Raw genomic sequence first — 17705 nt, forward strand, 5'->3', positions numbered from 1 at the left:
TCACTTGCTTGCCAAAGTGTTTGGTGTCTTAGTGTTTGCTACACAAGACACTGGCCACAAAGAAAAAGAAGATTTGGAAACTTAACTGATGATGAGTTCAGGCAGTTATGGGACAAGAACCCTCGTTCTCTCTAGTCCTCTGAGGCTGCTTCCACACTGCAGAACTAATGCAGTTTGACACCCCCTTTAACTGTCATGACTCCATCCTTTGGAATACTGGGAATTGCAGTTTGTTGTGGCACCAGAGCTCTCTGACAGAGAAGTATCACAGAGCTAAGTATCTCCCAAAACTACAAATCCCAGAATTCTATAACAGTGAGCCACGGTAGTCAAAGCAGTGTCAAACTCCATTCATTCCGCAGTGTAGATGACTCCTGAGTCTCAGGCAGCGGCCTCTTAACTTTTCAAGTGAAAAAGTCTTCATCTCCTTTCCCCAAGCTGACCATATGTTCTAACAGCAAAGGAGGACAAAATGTAGGACCTCCCAGAATGTAGGATCTTCCAGTAAAATGTAGGACATGACCAAAGAAAGGCTGTAAAGCACATGCCATGGTTCCTAGTCATGCTCCAAATGGAGAACCTTTTGGAAGTCTTCCTGGACAAAAGGTTGCAATGTAGGATATGTTCTGGAAGACCTTTGGTCACCCTGCCCCTATGGCCACCTTCTAAGCAAGTCCATTTTAACACCAAACAGGTTGTGAAAGGGGTATGACCTTGGCAGCAAGAAGAGTGAGTCTGGGAAGTGGGAACAGCGCTGGATGTTTTATATCTGTTGCTGAGTTATCTGGAGTGGAGGCAAGATAAAATAGGACAGCTCAGTCTGGTCTAGGCTGGCTGGGTGTGTGAATGCTGCTGGCTGGGGAAAGAGAGAGATGGTACTCTCTACTGAGGACTGGACACAGAAGGAAAATGAATGCGTGTTAATACATTGCAGGCTTTTCCAAATGTCTGATAAATGAGGCATGCCTATCTTGGAGGCATGATGCATTCTTGCCCCTGGTAAGACCTCCTTTTAGGCACTTGTGGTTTTTTGCATGGATCCCTCTTCTCAACATGCCTCCTGTTTAGAACAGTAACTCATGCAGATAAACAAGAGAGGCAGCTTCTTCTGACAGCAGCTGACCCTCCTGTGTATCTGCATCAGGAGCAACTGATGCTCCAGTCATATCCAAAGTTGCACCATATAGAAACTAACCACCTGCAGAAGAAGCGAGGGCTAAAGGCAAGAGGGCCAGCAGTAACTCTAGAAGAGGACAGTTTTCCTTCAGACGGGCAACTCTGTGGCCCCACAAATGCTTTTAATTAATTTATTTTTCTCATGGTGCACATGCTTCTCTCCATCAAAACTTTGCTGCCACCTCCTTGCATCTTCTGCTTGAGGCAACTGTCTTGCTTTGCCTAATAGGAGGATGGACCTTACTTTCAGTAATAAAAATAAGAGGCAGCTAACGGTGATGGCAATTAGTTGAAATTGGGGTAAACATGCCTTTTAGGTTTGGACCTTCAATATCTTATCCTAGCACTGCATTTGGAGGGGACGGGGAAAGCCATAAAGATAACTTCCCTGCCGGCTGCCTCAGGCTAAAGACCAAACGAAGTTGGCAGCTGTCACTATTTCTCATAGTAGCAGAAACCACACTTTATCTATGGTATTTTTCGTTATGCCAAATCTCTGACCATTCAGTTCTCTTGGATGTCTCCAAGCTCTAATATTATGAGAGGAGGCAAAACATTTTCTTATTTACTTCATCCACACCTTGTGTAGTTTTCTGCACTATTATCATGTTTTTCCTCCCTTGCTTGTTATATTTGCTCTTCTCCTATTATGCCAGCTTGAGTCCCATGCCCAGAGAAAGGCGGGATATAGCCAGCCCTCCATATTCATGGATTTTTATCTGGGGATGCAAGCACCCAACACTTAAAAATATTTTACAAGTATATAAATTTTAAAAAAGCAAATCTTGATTTTGCCTTTATTAAAAATAAGGGGACACCATTTTACTATGCCACTGTATTTAACGGGACTTGAGCATGCACAGATTTTGAGGTCAACTCGAGGGTGGTGAACATCAACAAACTTATTAATTTAAGAATGTAATTTGCTGAAAACCATGGTCAGGAAAAAGCCTTAATGTGTATATATAATGTTCCATTTACATATAGCTAGAGTTCACACTCTCAAGACAAAGGCAAAACCCTCCCTGAACCAATCTTGCCAAGAAAACCCCATGATAGTAGGTTCACTTTACAGTTGCCGTAAGTTGGAAATGACTTGAAGGCAAACAACAACAACAACAACAATGCTAGAGTTAATTCACAATGCACATCACAATCTGACATTTAGTCACATACAGTCTTAGAGATGTTAAAATTTAAACAGTAAATATTGAATTGATCCAAACTAGACTTTTGCCTGAGAAAACAAGTGTCTATATGTCTGTTTAAGAGGTTTCCTTGAGATAGGCTACTGTTAACAGAGTGTATTCACTTCTAAATTATACTACTTCTACCAAATGCTGATGATTATTCTTAAGATTTTTTGTGGGTTTTTCAGGCTATTCTTAATCTTATTATTTTTATAGCACATTGCGGTGACAGTCCCTTTCCTATTTAGCTTCAGTATCCTTAACTTTACCAGCTTCACCTGGATAGGAGCACACAAAGATTAGGTGATGTTCACTGACACGACGCTCTACAAGATGGTATTAATCCTCTTGTTAGACCCTGAACGGCTCTGCACTTCCACCTCCTCTCCTAAAAACAGACTGACCTGCCTATTCAAAGGCTACCTTAGGAAGAGCATATGTACATTTCAAAAGAGCAACATAGCTTCTGGAGCCTAAATAAAAGTGCCAGCTCCCATCTATGCTCAGCAGGTTAGTATTGGATGGGGGATTGTCATCCAGTACTAATGCAGTGGGCCCTTGGTCTCCGCTGGGGTTTGGTTCCAGAACAACGCATGGTTGACAAAATTTATGGATACTTAAGTCCCATTAAATGTAATGGCATGTCCTTTATATAAAATGGCAAAATCAAAGTTTGTTTTTTGGATGTTATATATGTTTAAAATATTTTCAAGCTGTGGATTAAAAAATCCATGGATAGGGAGGGCTGGCTGTACTAGAACTACATCCAAGTCTGGATGTGGCTCCAAATACTACTACTTGGATGTGGGGCTGCTAAGGAATGACAGGTGCTGTAGGCTATATTGTAGAGGAAGGTACTGGCAAACCCAGCTCTGAGGATTCCTTGCCCAAGAAAACCCTATGAAATTCATGGAGTTGCCATAAGTTGACAGACCACCTGAAGGCACACACAGGCTCTCTCTCATTCCTCCTCAACCCCCAAATCTACCTCTATGCTGATGCCTGTCTCCTGGAGCATCCATTACCTGCTGCCTGTGAGTCTGCCTGCCTCTCCGTCTTGTCTAAAGCCGTGTCCCCAGTGCTGCTGTGGGCATCTCCTTCTTTGTTCTTCTCTCACTAGTTTCAGTTCTGGCTAGCACAGTGGCACAGTACAGACAGAGAGGCAGGGTTTCCCCTTCTAGTTCTGTCTGGAAGCTTTTAAAGTGACAGGGCTGTCCCTGGCTGAAGATCAGTATTCATCACCCCTGGACAAAGTGGATGGCCATGTCCAGTCCCTCTTATTCTCGAAGGGGAGGCAGGAACAGATAGAGTCTTGTGCTTTAAGGGCAACAGGAAGAAGTGACAGTTGAACTAATTTTATCCCCACTTTTAAAAGAATCCTACTTTTTCAATTCACCAGTTAAAACCAAAACCAAAATCCAAAGTGATTTACCAGAAAAGAGCTAACCTCCACTCGTTGCAAAGAGAGCTAAGAAAAACAAAATACGATGACACCAACCATCCTATTTTGCTTCTTATCCTTCACCGGTTTGAGTCTCCTCCCATCTGACCATTAAGAAATGGGATCAGGGAATGTGTCTTTCAGGGAATGTTGGAGGACTTTCAGTTTCTCAGAGCTTGTAACTTTTTTCTTCCCTTCACATCAGATGAACATGTGAGCATGCCCAGAATTAGAGCAACAATGATAGAGCCAGTGGTGTCAGTAGAGGGGTGTGGACTGCACCAGGTGACTCCCCAATGGGGGTTGACACCACTGCTCCTCAAACACCTGCTTTTGGGCAGAAGTGGGCTGTGGCATTTGCTCGTGTCCATTTAAAACACTGATGTGAGTTGGATGAGGCTCAGTCAGAGGAGAAAGGAGAGGCCCCAGGTTAAGTATGGAGTTAAGTATAAGCTGATGTAGGATTCCAGCCTATAACCTTATTTTTAGGTTGTCACTGTGCACCTAAATTGATAGGTATTCACGTTTGTTGTGTTTATGTGCCTTCAAGTCAACTCCAACGTAGGACAACCAAGGGGTTTCTTGGCAAAATTTATTCAGAGGAGGCTTGGTGTTGCCCTCCTCTTCAGCCGAGAGTGGTACTTACCCAAGGTTATCCAATGTGTTTCCATAGCTGAGCAGGGATTTGAATCCTGGTCCTCTGAAGTCCTGGTCCAACATCCCAACCACTACATCATGCTGGGTCTCTAAACATTCAAGCGCTCAAGTGCAGCAATGGAAGATGTTGCGTTTTCTTTTGGATGTTTCTTGGAACTGGGAGCTTGTTAGAATGTCTGTACTTGGTTCAGGTTATTCTACACACCTTAACCCCTTATAAATTTACCAGACTGAAAACTGGGGAAGGCTCCTGTATCTTTAATACCTGGCTGTATAGAAGAGGAAATTTAAACAGGTGTTGCTTATTACCTGGTGTATGACTTGCTGAAATCCCCCCTACTATACAAACATTATATAGTAGAAACTGGAAACCCTCTCCAGTTTCAGTTCGGCAACTTTAGGTCCCCTTGTATTTTTCTACAAAAACCCGAACTCCATGCCAGTAATTCCTAAACATGAGAACATCTGAAAGCAGGAAACAGTGATGAGTGCATCCCTACCCCATGATAAAATGAAATAACATTTCAAAAGTAATATAAAAGGGAGCAAAGTTACTTCATTAATACAACAAGCAACATTTTCCAATTGTTTCTGAAGTTATCGATAAAGAGGATTTTTGAGGCATTCTGAGAGGAATTTTTCATTTTATTCTCGTCAGCCTTAACAAATCTGCGCTTAACCAAAACGTAAAGAACAACACAAGTAGCACATAAGTAAAAAACAATTCAAGTGTGATAAATTGTGACAATGAATTACTACAATGAGCAAAATGGTAATGATTTGCTTTTTCAAAAGTAATTTTCCAAGTTTGTATGGTACCTTCTCCTTTAGGAAAAGTGAGTGTAAACCTATGAGCCCACTAGCCTTTCCCTCTTCCTCACAACTTATAGCCTTTTGTGCACCCCGCTTGGGCAGCGAAACCTCTGCTTCCTTCTATAAACACATTCACTCCATGTTTTTGCTTGTTTTTCCCCCTGTCTGTCTGCTCAAAGCCAAGAAAAAGAAAGAGGGGATGGGGACCAGAGCAGGGTTTTTAATCCTCCCAGGTAGACAATGTGAGAGAGAAGAATAGGACGGCACAAGGCAATGGTGTCCATACCCCTGGTGTCACTCAGTGTGCATGTATGGCAATCAAAAAGGCACACTTGGCCCTCTCCTTTGCTGTGGTGGCAGAAGTCTCCTCATCAGAAGGAGGGTCCAACTGGGTGTCACCCCTCTTCTGGGGTGCCACTCAGTGTGGGCCGCACCCTCACACCCCTAGTGATGCCACTGTCATAAGTGGAATAAGGGGCAAGAGAGACTGGTGTGTTGGCATGAATTGGGGCAAGGAGAAAGGGCCACAAGTGCCCCAACAGAGTGTCATGTGCAAAGGACAAAAGCATGGCAGCAGCATGGGGGAGGCAAGGAAGGGGGATAAAATAGATGGGGCAAGGTAGCAGCACAGAGAGGATGGGAGGGAGGGAAAGTAGAGAGACTTTCCTACAAGTAGAGAGTAAAGAAGAGAAGAGAGTAACGTAGAGAAGTAGAGAGCAGACAAGTAGAAAGTAAAGTAGAGAAAGTAGAGAGATCTTCCTACAAGAGGGGAGTGGTGCAATGGAATCATAGAGTTGGAAGAGACCACAAGGGCCATCCAGTCCAACCCCCTGCCATGCAATCAATTACACTTTTATATTCATCACTCCTTATACTCCACTGCCTGTGGTGGCCACATCATGGACACTACCATGAAGGTAGATGGAGATAGAGAGAAAGCAAGAAGATCAGATAGCAAGATAATGGAGATGGTGGTGGTGGTGGGGGAACGGACCCCAAGAACATCCCTTGGCTTGTTAAGATAGATGTGAATCTAAAGATTTGGGGGAAATGGATTTAAAAAATTAAAAAGAAAATATAGAGTCCTTTTTGAAGGATGTGTTTGATCTGTCTGCTCATGCCTATTCACTCCATGCTCCCCCACTGGCTGGGAAAACATTTCCATTGTCACATGGACAGCAGAGTGAAGTGCCTGTGATGTAAACGTTTGGCACAGGGAACATGTTTGAGGCAACCAGAGGGGTAGTGGTGGTTATGTGGCTGTACGCGTCACTTGGCATCTTGTCCATATTTCCTGTGAATTTTCCTTCAAGAAAGCCCAGCATCTGTACCTATAAAGCACTTGTGCATATGGCTGACAGTGCTTTGCTGAATTCAACTGTAGATGCAGAGAAAATTAGCTCTCCTGACTGCCAACATCTTTAAAATGTGTGAATAACAAACCAGGGGTAGTTATTTGTGTTTTTTTTTCGGGCGATGTGGCCATGTTCTAGAAGAGTTTATTCCTGATGTTTCACCAGCATGTGGCTGGCATCTTCAGAGAAGGGAAGATGCCAGCCACAAATGCTGGTGAAAAGTCAGGAATAAACTCTTCTAGAACATGGCCACATCGCCCGAAAAACCCACAAAAAACTATGGATGCTGGCCATGAAAGCCTTCGACTTCAAACCTGGGGTACTTTCCCAAAATGCTAGTGACTCATTTGATGCCTAATTTTTATGGCTTTGAAGACTAATCTTGCAACAAAACTGTTCCTCAGCAATTGAAAAGAATCATCTGCCTATGACTACTCTGCTGGGCAACTGTGCATTTGAAAGAACTGGTTTTTAATATCAACCAGTCATTTTATTTACATCTCACCTTTCCCCCAAAAAGGAGGATTGGAGGCAACTTACAGAATAAAAAGAAATCCGAAAGGAAAACCACACATAGCTTTAAAACATACAAAAAGTTAAGATTAAAATACTGGTTGATTAGCCTTTATCTGGAATTCTGAAATCTGAAATATTCCACAAACCCAAAGTGTCCATGTGGGCGGCTGAGATAGTGACATCTTTGCTTTCTGATGGTCCAGTGTACACAAACTTTGTACTAAAAGCATTAGATAAAAATTACCTGGCTGTGTATATAAGGGTCCAGGGAGAAAGGTGGGATCTACATTAAACAAACAAACAAACAAACAAACAAAACATGGAACATACAAATGGGTCTCATTTCCTGGATATCTCATTATGTACATGAAAATATTTCAAAATCTGAAAGCAATCTGAACTCCAAAACACTTCTGGACCCAAGCTTTTCAGATAAGGGAGACTCAGCCTGTAGTATTACAGTCTATAGTATTAAAACCACGTAAAACAATGTCTTAAATCCTCTTTTAGTTCTGACTAAAGTGGGCCCATTTAATCCAGTTAATTTAGCTGCGTGTTGACTGCATTCAAAAATTGATTGAATGGGACCACTATACCTGGGACTGACCTAAGGATGCTAGGCATGAATTTAAAAGCACGATTAACTTATTGCACCATGCGTATCAGTTATCTTCTCTTAAGCTTCACCCCCCCCCAATCCCTGAAACATTGGGAACCAAGGAATTTTGGTCATGCTTTGTACAAAACACCCATTACGGTTCAATTCAGTGGTGCAGCTTCTCTGCCCCCACACGGAGTTTTTACAATTTCCATCTCTGCGAGTCATATTCAAATAGGATAGACACATTCATAGGGATGCAGTGGGGGGGGGGGTTGATAGTGACTGGGGAGGCTTTAAATAGCACAGGGCAAGGGAGGCTGAAGTGTTGGTTGAGCCTGTGCAGAGTCAGCCCACTCCAACCCCACCCGAGTGGAAAATCTGACAGCTCTTTGGACACTTGACTGCTTTCCAATAAACACTTTGGTCTCACTGATACGGGGCCCTGGAATGTCATTTGGATGGTCAACACTGGGTGGAGGGGAAAGGGGCCACACCAACAGGTCTGGCTAGACTGCCTCACATGCCAAACACAAACATTTCCAAAGGAGAAAAATGTATACAAGCTGCAATTAACCTATACAATACTACAGTGTACACTGAAGTTGTTTGTCCTGTTTTCTACCCAAGATGAAGTCATTCTCTCAGCTCTTTGCTCCCACCCATTACTAGAATGATGGTGAGCACCCAGGAGTCACAGCATATTTGTTGCCACTTGGTGAGGTGGTCATGTAAACAGGATGGGTCATAGTTGTACAGGAGGTGGCACGAAGACATAGGCAAAAAGGTGGGAGGGCAGCGCAGTCAAAGGTGCTGTTTGGCATCAGGCCGAGATAGTCCAGAGACGAGGCAAAATCCAGTGCTGTTGGCTCAATCTCAGATTATGGCTGTGGATGTGTGGCCTATGAGACCACTTCAACAAATGGGACTGACATAACGACAGTGGGGTAGTTGGCTGAGGAGAGAGGCGAATAGGCTGGCACACTGGTAAGTGCTCTCCTGGGAGCTCAGGACTTGGGGGGGGGGGCTGTTTGAATAAGGTGCTCCATTGAAGGATGGTTGGTTGACATAGGTCACCTCCTAGACTGACCGTTCTTCAACATGAGCAACCTCATTGATACCAGCCAAAGGAGGAGGCTGAGACAAAGGTAGATACCAAGGTCGGTCCTAAGCCTGTGGCTGATGGTCTGGTCTTCTCTTTATGCTATACTTCAGCCTGTTTTTTTCTCCTGTTGAGTCCGCAGCACTCTTTTGTCTCTTATTATGCTTAGAATGTAGACAGATCTGCTTGGAGTTGAAGGTGCCTAGGCCATATGTGGGATCATGAGGCCCCTTGGGCAGTGTGGAAGGTGCAAACTTGCTGCTTAAATGGACAGAGGTCATGGTCATCCAGGCTGCGCAGACTTTTCAGCAAGTGGCTGCTTTTTACAGATCAACACAGATTCAGAGTGAAGAGGTTGTTTTTGGGCAGCAAACTGGGTAACCTTAAGGGATTACAGTACTCCTAAAGGTGCAATTGAAATCAAGACAGCTGATTTCTAAGCCCCTTGGTAGTAAATCCTTTACAGATGGGGCAGGAGTGCACCACCCACTTCCTGGAAGATGAATTGAAGCACCTAAACTGGGCTCTTAAGACTAACGTTTACTCCAGCTCAGGCATCAGAAGAGCTGCCAGATCCAGAAAAAAATGACAGGAGTGAAGATGTGGCACTGAAACTTCCATCAGCTCTTACTATAAGCTACACTGGCAAGGACTTGTGGGAGTTTTAGTCCAACAAAATCTGTAAAAACCACTCTAAATGTAGGATGCCAGATATTCCCTCTAAAGAGCTACTAATTGCATGGCTCATGTAACATCACTCCTATGCTTATCTTTTCTAAGTATTTGGTGCTAATATCCAAATAGGCTACTACAGATGGTAAAAATATTTTGTGTTCCAACAGTTCCAGCATTAAAACTGGAGTTTTTATTTAGTCTACTCATCAGTGCAGGAATAACACACATCTGGTAGACATCTTGTAACACAATCTTCCCTGATGTCTATGTCTCAGTAAAATTTACAGCCAGTATTGCAAAGATGCTTCCATATGTGCAAACGTATACTTCTCATGAGCACCATGAACATACATCATATTATATTCTTTGATTTGTTACAGCTCACTCCAACTGTCAGGATTTTATGAATAGACAAAATCTGCTTTCCATACACTGTAACAGTTCTAAAAACCTTTGTATTTCTAAATTGAAAACTTGTTCTAAAAACATGCGTAAGATTTAAAATAACCCAGACCAAGGAGGGATCTAGAATTGCAATGAATTTAATTATACAATATGACATTCCTGTACCATTTATCACATCTTGCATGTGTCTTTTTACAGATTTGTTCCATTCTTTGCATACTTGCACCTGGACACAACTCCATTTTAAAGTATGTGAAAAGGTATTGAAGGAATACCTTTTCATCAGCATGCATGGTCCACTAAAACCCATTACCAGGGTCCCATTCACACAAGTTATTCAATTTCAAGAGCCATGGCTGCATCCTATGGTATCTTGGGGTTTGCAACTTGAAGCACTAAACCTCTCAGGCAAAAAATCCTAAGAACCCCTTCCTGAACTGCAACTACCAGGATTCTATAGGATGCTCATAGAAGTTGAAGAGGAATCATAGTGCTTTAACTAGCATAAATGGGCACTAGGACTTGATCCTGGGACACAGCCAGTTTTGGGACTAACGGCTGAGTGTTCCTGGCTTTGTCTGCATAGGAAAAGATAGGTGAGGAGTGATGTGAAGAAGCTGCAGTGTCAGCTACCTTCATGGGGGCTCCCATGTCTTCTTGGAGGCAATGCAATTCAGGGAAGCTCTGGAAGGTTAAATTAGACCATAGGTCCTTCTCCATCACTACTTCAGTCAGTTATATCTAGCATATTTTACACCGAGAAGGGGTCAATTTTTAAACACTTCCCTCCTAACAACAAACTTACGAACTTTCGCCAAGTTCCCGAAGGATCAAAAAGTACAACTGCAGTGACCTATCAAGAGAAAACTTCCAACCAGTACCTTCCCTGCTTTGACTAGACATAGGACAACTAACAAGGGGAGCAGCCATATGCCCTGGAGGTAGGCTGCAGGGAGGGAATAAGGAGGAAGAGAGAAACAGACAGCCATGGTACTGGGCTCTGAATTACAACAAAATTTCTTTCCCCCCTCTACTATCTCTGTCCTCTCCTTCATAATTATAGGAGAGGCACCCAGAGGACTCTTTAAAACACAGCTCAGCCTGCACAGCAGTTCCTACTCACCCCTCCACTGTTGCCACATTATCTGCCTGGCTGCTGCTCAACCCCCCCTCCCTTTCCACAATCTGTGTCTGTGAAAAAATCCCAGTGCCTTCATCCCTTCCTTCTAGACACACAATGGCTGGCAGGACTGTTCACATCACAGCAAGGGAAGCATATCAGAGGGGCTCCAGCAGAGTGGTCCCTTTATAGGGATGGAAGGAATAGGGAGGGGAATAATAAATGTGAAAGGAGGAGACACCACTTACTTAACACTGAACTGGGACAATGCAGTGGCAAGTGTGGAGGGGCAGGAGCCATGTTGCACTTCAGGCAGCAGTTGGGAGTGAAAGTTTTGAAATGCATTTCTTCTTTTGCTGCATCTGTGGGGAACCATTTCTCCCCACCCTCAGCCATATCATTGGTACACAACTCAGTTTAGTTCTGAAAGGATGCTATATCAAGTGGCCTTGGATTCACATGTAGAAAAAACATTTATTAACCAAATATAAAACCAGTAAAGATTGAACAGTGTTAACGAAACAGAGAAAATATTTACAGGGACAGACATAACAATGATAAAACTCTGTGCTATCAAAAAGGCAAATGAAAACTTGGAATTCATTGCTTGGGCTTCTAAAGCAGGCGCATCACATTTTCTAATGAGATAGACTGAGATGTAAATCAGCTTTCTTTTCAAGTCAGAACATCTCATCATCTGATTCCTCGAGATACTGGACAGGCTTTCTGGCACGACCCACTCTTTCACGGGGTGCAGCTGGACCAGGCAATTCTACATCTGAGCCCATTGAAAATGACTCATCTACCTTCTTGGATTTCTGCAAAGCAAAAGGAAGGCTTGTTAAATTATCTAAAGGCATTAGAACTGCCATTTATGGAGAATTCATGCTCTGCTTGTTGAAGGACAGAGGGTTTCCCACATTATACGGTGGGGGGTGGGCCAAATGCAATTTTCAGACAATGTTTGCCCTCAAATCACAGCTGTCAACACATGAAAATATGCAAGTAAATCACTCAACCCTCCCCAGAATCCCATACTACTCCAAAAGCCCTCCATTTTCTGTTACAAGCATTCTCAAGACAGTGACAGAAGACATCACTTTACTCCCTATCACCATTTTGAGAAAGTCTACAGCGAAACAGACGGTGCAGCAAAAGCCAGCTAAAATGAAGAAATGGTTGGATTACTTTCCCCAGCTTGGAAGGCTGAAGTGTTTATTTTAAAAAATATTAATATGAGGGAACCACAAAGTTATGCTCCATTTTCCTCAATCTCTTCATGCAACAATTATAAGTAGTTGCTGAAGAAAATGGAGGTATTTGGGCTTGGTAGTGGGTAGAGTGGAGCAGAAGGACAGGTAATGGCTTCCATGTATACAGATGAAGTATGCAGAGGGACTATGTACTAAACCAAAAGGCTGTGTGGAACAGATGCAAGTGGGTTAACAGCCAAGTCCTATACCATGCAAGAAAAACTGAATCAAGAGAGATATGCCTTACCTACTCTGTGATCCCACAGCATATGTAAAAATGGATTTCATATAATTTGCTTATTTCCTTGCAGAGCACTGCAAGCCTCCCATTATGTTAAATAACTGCAGGCAGTTCAGCCATCCATTTGTTTTAAATGGCATTTCTTAAGACATGCAAAATTGCCCCAATATCTGCATGATAAAAACAGTCACAGCAGAGCAGGGCTAGAAAATTCTTTAATATTATCCCCCATCTTGCAACTGAGGTGTATGTGAGTGTAAGAATATGCACAGTGGCAAACAAACCTTATGTGCTGTTGGTCTTTTGACTGATGGGCCAAAGTCAGAATCTGAATCCTGAGAATCAGAGGAAGAGGAGGGTTTCCTTTTGGCAGGTATCTTTGCCTTGGCAGGCACAGGCTTTTTGGAGGCTGCTCCATCTGTACTGGAATCTGAACTCTTAACTGCTGTCTTGCTAGTTTTTGCAACTACTTTTTTCTTAGAGAAAGCATCCATAATAGAAAGCTGGTTGTCTAAGGGAAAAAGAATCTATTAGACCCTTGTTTTGTTTGTTCTTGGGTTAACAGTGTTCAGCAAAAGTGGGCTTCCATCTTTCCTCTGCCCACCCTTTCTTGAGAGAAAAGTCAAGTTGGAATGCCTATCATTAAGTACTACCAGCCAGCTGCAGGCATGCCATATCCCTGTGAGTAGTGGCACTCAACACCCCACAAACCATATCTAATCTTTCCTTTGGGAAATGTTAGTAGGATAGGGAACGAATCAAGCCAACCAACTGCAAGTTGGTACAGTAGATGCCAATCAGATATTATTTCTCTTGGGCTTTACACTTTCATCTTCTATCTCCATTCCCCATCCCACCCACATCAACTTTTGGTCCTTTCATTTTTTCCACTCTTGTTTTCCCCAAACCATAACAAACCAATAATCCAGGTAATGGATTGAGATTCTGGTTCAGTGCATCATGCAAGTTAGTCTTTCATCTTCAGGGTCAGCTGCACTACCAAATAAATACTGAATCTGTCTGGCAGCACTTTGAAAATGATACCACAGCCAAAGCCTTATCAAAATCTTGTTGCCTTGAAGAGGCAGTCTGGGAACTGGGGGAGACTTTTCCTACTAAAGGGACCAAGCATACAACTATTATCTACTGTTAGGGGCTCTGCAATCCAATTCTGCAGAATAAACCATCACCAGATTCCTCCCCCCTTTTAGTTAATGGCAACAAATATTTGCCCCTGAATGCATAAACATTGACAAAAATCTTACCTTCAGCTGTGTTTGTTATTTTCTTGGCTAGAGCTCTCTTTTTAGGGGCAGGTTTAGAGAACACACCAAGACTTGGGGGTGGTTTTGCTTTTTCATCATAATCTTCATCGTGAACTTAAATAAAGAGAAGATTCCAGTAAACTAACTTTTAAAAAAACAAAGCATGGAAGTAATTGAAATTCGTATATACCCGACTTTAAGTTGACCTCATGTATAAGTCAAGGGAAGGTTTTGGGGCCAAAATTAAGGAATTTGATATGACTCATGGATAGGTCTAGGGCAAAACCTAGGGGCATGTAACAAACAATCTAAAGGATGAAGAAAAACAAAAGAATACCAAAGAACATACAAAATTACAGCAGGCATATCTGTTTGTGCTCACACTAAAGGTTGGATGGATGAGAGAATAGAGTGAGTACAGATCACACTCTTACCTTTTCCCATGGGATAGTTCTTTTTTAAAAAATAAGAGTTAAAGTAAAGTACTTATATTGACCCCTGGATAAGTCGATTCAGATTTTGGAGTCAATTTTTTCAGTAAAATTTCTAGACTTACACATGAGTACAACAACAACAACAACAACAACTTTTATTCTAGTCATAGACCAGTATAAAAATAATATAAATATAATATAAAATATAGGCAGAGGCTGGCCAAGAACAATAAAGAAGGATAGCCACACTTAGAGGATGAATTTAGCTTAAAGACATGTGGCTTCCTTAGTGATCTCAGCATGGTGATGGGTGAAACCCAATTATGTGTGAACTCCTCAGTTCTCACCAATCCATAACACTGTGTAGGTTCATGAACAGGGACAAAATTCTTTAGTCCTGAATTTAGTTGGCCAGGGTGATACTAGTTACATTTAAAACAGGACTAAAACTGTGGGATGACTTTAGATCTCATTCTGACTTCTGTGAGAGACAACCTAAGGCCCAGCCAAGATCATTAAAGGGGTGGGATATCTACCTGACTACATTGTATTGGGCCTTCCCTCCCTGGATTCAGAGACATAACATGAAACAGATGTTAGCTTTTGGTCAGCTGTTGGTGCACATCCCTCCCGCCCCTGCTGTTGCCAACTCAAGAATGATACAGAGACGAGAGAAGATACAAAGGAATGTGCTGTATAGTTAGAAAGCAAGAGCCCATATGTGATGGAGTAACAGAAAGACATGCTATAGAATGGATGGGCAGAAGAAAGATGAACAATGAAAGGAGCTCAGAGAGAAGCATGTACAAGGACAAAGAGTGTAAGGAGAAAGGGTTAAAAAGAAAAACAATGAGGAATGTCAAGTTTATATCTGTTTTAAATAACTGTAGCTGGTTATAACAGAATGCATTGGAGTACACAAGGCAGTCAGTTTTAAAAACCAAATATAACGATAAAGCAAGAAGTGTTGACAGCTAAAGTCTAGCAGTTAGTTACATTACCAGAAATGGTTACTGAAATGCCCGTAAAATTGCTTTTCTGTTATTACAGTGTTTTATGTTTTTATTCACCCAGAGTTGAATTGTACCTGCCCACTCTAGGACTGTTCATAGCTTCCTTGTATAGCAGTAAGCAGAACTGTCAAATCCTCTAATAAAATACAACCTGAGGCTTCAGGAATCCCCTTGTTTACAGAATGAATTCTGAAAGCAAGGAAACAATGCAGAGCCACCGCAGACATAAATAAAAAGTTACACGCTAACAGTTCTTTTGTCTGCAGATCGGATTTCCTGTTTATTTTTGACATTTTGCTATCTCTTGTTAGATTATTGACAATGACTAGCATTCACAGCAGCCAACATAGAAACTGGCATGGGGGTGAATTTGCAGGATCCTGCTCATCACTCCTCCACCTCACCAAAAACCCCTAACACACTGTAGCTCATGCTCTTTCAATTTCAGTTCTTCTTGTGTGGAGAAAGTATATGGCTGTTGGGAGTGGGGATAAGGCGAGAGAGCTTTTAATCTGCAGTGGCTGAGCAAACATTTATTGTCCTAATGGGAGAGTGGCGGAAGGATGAATAGTACGATACATTTTGACAATGATCCGACTTCACATGTATGATCCTGTCACTCTAACAGTAAGTTTGAATATTTGGACTTGAGTAAAACAAAAAGTTTTGACAACTGAAACTGGAATGCCACTAAACTGTGTGATACACTTACTTGTGATAGCATTCTGTACCTCTGGTGGCTTAGATTCTTCTTTTCCTTTTGGCTCTTTAGTTTTCCTAGAATACAGAAGCAATAATTTGGACTATAATTTGGTTTTGCTCTATTTTGTATTAAAATTCTATGTAACATTGTAGCTGCAGACTGTATGTTTGTGGAACATTTCAGTAAAATAGTTTTTAACCAAGAAAAACTGAGGAAGGCACAATACTGAAACCCATATAGCTGGAAAATGAGGATAACTAACATTGGGATGTGTATAATATTTTCAAACAGGAAAAGTAAACATTTCCTTTGAGGAATGGCCAGAATTTACAGCAGTACATGTATTTTCAAGCTGCACTTTCAAAAACCTATAAAGAAGCAGGGCTTTGAAGGGTACCTTCCTGAGATCATGGAGAGCTCCTTAAAAGTATGGGGATAGATTGAAATAATCTGGCTCCACAGAAGATAGTTTCCTAAGATAAAACAGGAGATGTTTTTGGTGTTGAAACAACATTGGTCTTGTATGATGAATACCCATCTTTCCATTTTGAAAAATTAGCCCTATTGCATGAAGTTTTCTGTGACTTTAAGGTTCAGATGTCATTCCACCAATTTTGGTTAACTGTTGCAACACTGAAAACAAAACAAGGATAAAAAACCAAACAGGCACATGCTTGTGCATACTTCCCACACTCACTTAGAAGCAGCCTTCAATGTGGGATCGGAAAACTCTGCATTTTCATCAAGTGCAAAATCCTCGTCCATTTCCTCCTGTGCCTGGAATTTCCCATTCATGACACTGAGGTCTGAGTCTGAATCTGAATCTAACACATACTTTGCTTTTGCTGAAAATAAGCAAAATAAAAATAAAAATGTTGCAATTCAATGATAGTTGGTCCCTCATATATCCACGGATTCTTTATGCATGGATTTAACCATTCAAAGGTTGGAAATATGTAAATTCCAGAAATCAATATTGATTTTTCTATTTTATATAAGGGACACCATTTCATTGTTTAGGGCCCATTGTAATTATGCAGGTGTCTCACTGCATTCAAAGGACTTACTCCCAGGGAACTGTGTGCAGAATTGCAACCTCTGTTATCAGTAAATAAGATCAGACCTTTCAATCTCCTTTGCAAAGTCTCCACAGTCATTTTAAATATGCTATTTTAATTTATCAGAAGTGCTTAAAAATACACTAAAAGTTCTGAGTTACTTCTTAATCCTTCATATGGCTACCTGCAGCTTGGCGGCGTGGCATGTTTTCACGAGATGCAGGCTCTGCTACGTCACTTTCAGCATCATCAAAATCAGATTCCGAGTCTGACCAAGGGTTTCTTTTCGTGGTTTTTGCCACTGGTTTGAATGGCAGCAGAGATTGTTTCTTGGAATCTGGAAATACATAAATTAATCTGCTACACTGAAAGATTATGGGCAATGGGTTCAAGAGAAAAAGTGAAAACTCAGGCATGAGTGCTTATATGCAGACCATGGATCCCACCTTACAAATATCAGGCCATTCAAAAAGAGAGCCAGCGTGTTGTAGTGGTTTGAGCACTGGACTATGGCTGGAGGTAAAGGTTTCCCCTTGATATGAATGTCTAGTCAAAACTGACTGTGGGGGGCAATGCTCATCTATGCTACTTACCTGAGGGAGACAGCGCTGTCCAAAGATGACCCAAGTGGTCATGTGGCCAGCATGACTGCACAGAATGCTGTTACCTCCCCACTGAAGTGGTACCTAT

General features: G+C 42.0%; 2 protein-coding genes across 3 annotated transcripts in view; both read right to left on the reverse strand.

Annotated features, from left to right (window-relative positions):
• GJD3 (gap junction protein delta 3) overlaps positions 1-3468 on the reverse strand; it is a 6559-nt gene extending 3091 nt beyond the window's left edge. Inside the window, exon 1 of one of the 2 annotated variants that reach the window (XM_042476216.1) lies at positions 3392-3468. The gene's annotated coding sequence lies outside the window, so the exon portion shown is untranslated. The remainder of the gene's footprint in view (positions 1-3391) is intronic. The other variant, XM_042476217.1, reaches the window with a different exon arrangement.
• An 8034-nt stretch (positions 3469-11502) lies between these two features.
• Positions 11503-17705, reverse strand: part of TOP2A (DNA topoisomerase II alpha) — a 32930-nt gene continuing 26727 nt past the window's right edge. Inside the window, 6 exon segments of the mRNA XM_042476497.1 lie at positions 11503-11866; positions 12827-13053; positions 13808-13921; positions 15967-16031; positions 16655-16802; positions 17200-17352. Coding sequence (XP_042332431.1) covers positions 11729-11866; positions 12827-13053; positions 13808-13921; positions 15967-16031; positions 16655-16802; positions 17200-17352 — 845 coding nt within the window. The 3' untranslated portion in view covers positions 11503-11728.

The sequence above is a fragment of the Sceloporus undulatus genome, chromosome 6 (assembly GCF_019175285.1).
Source record: "Sceloporus undulatus isolate JIND9_A2432 ecotype Alabama chromosome 6, SceUnd_v1.1, whole genome shotgun sequence".
Lineage (NCBI taxonomy): Eukaryota > Metazoa > Chordata > Lepidosauria > Squamata > Phrynosomatidae > Sceloporus > Sceloporus undulatus.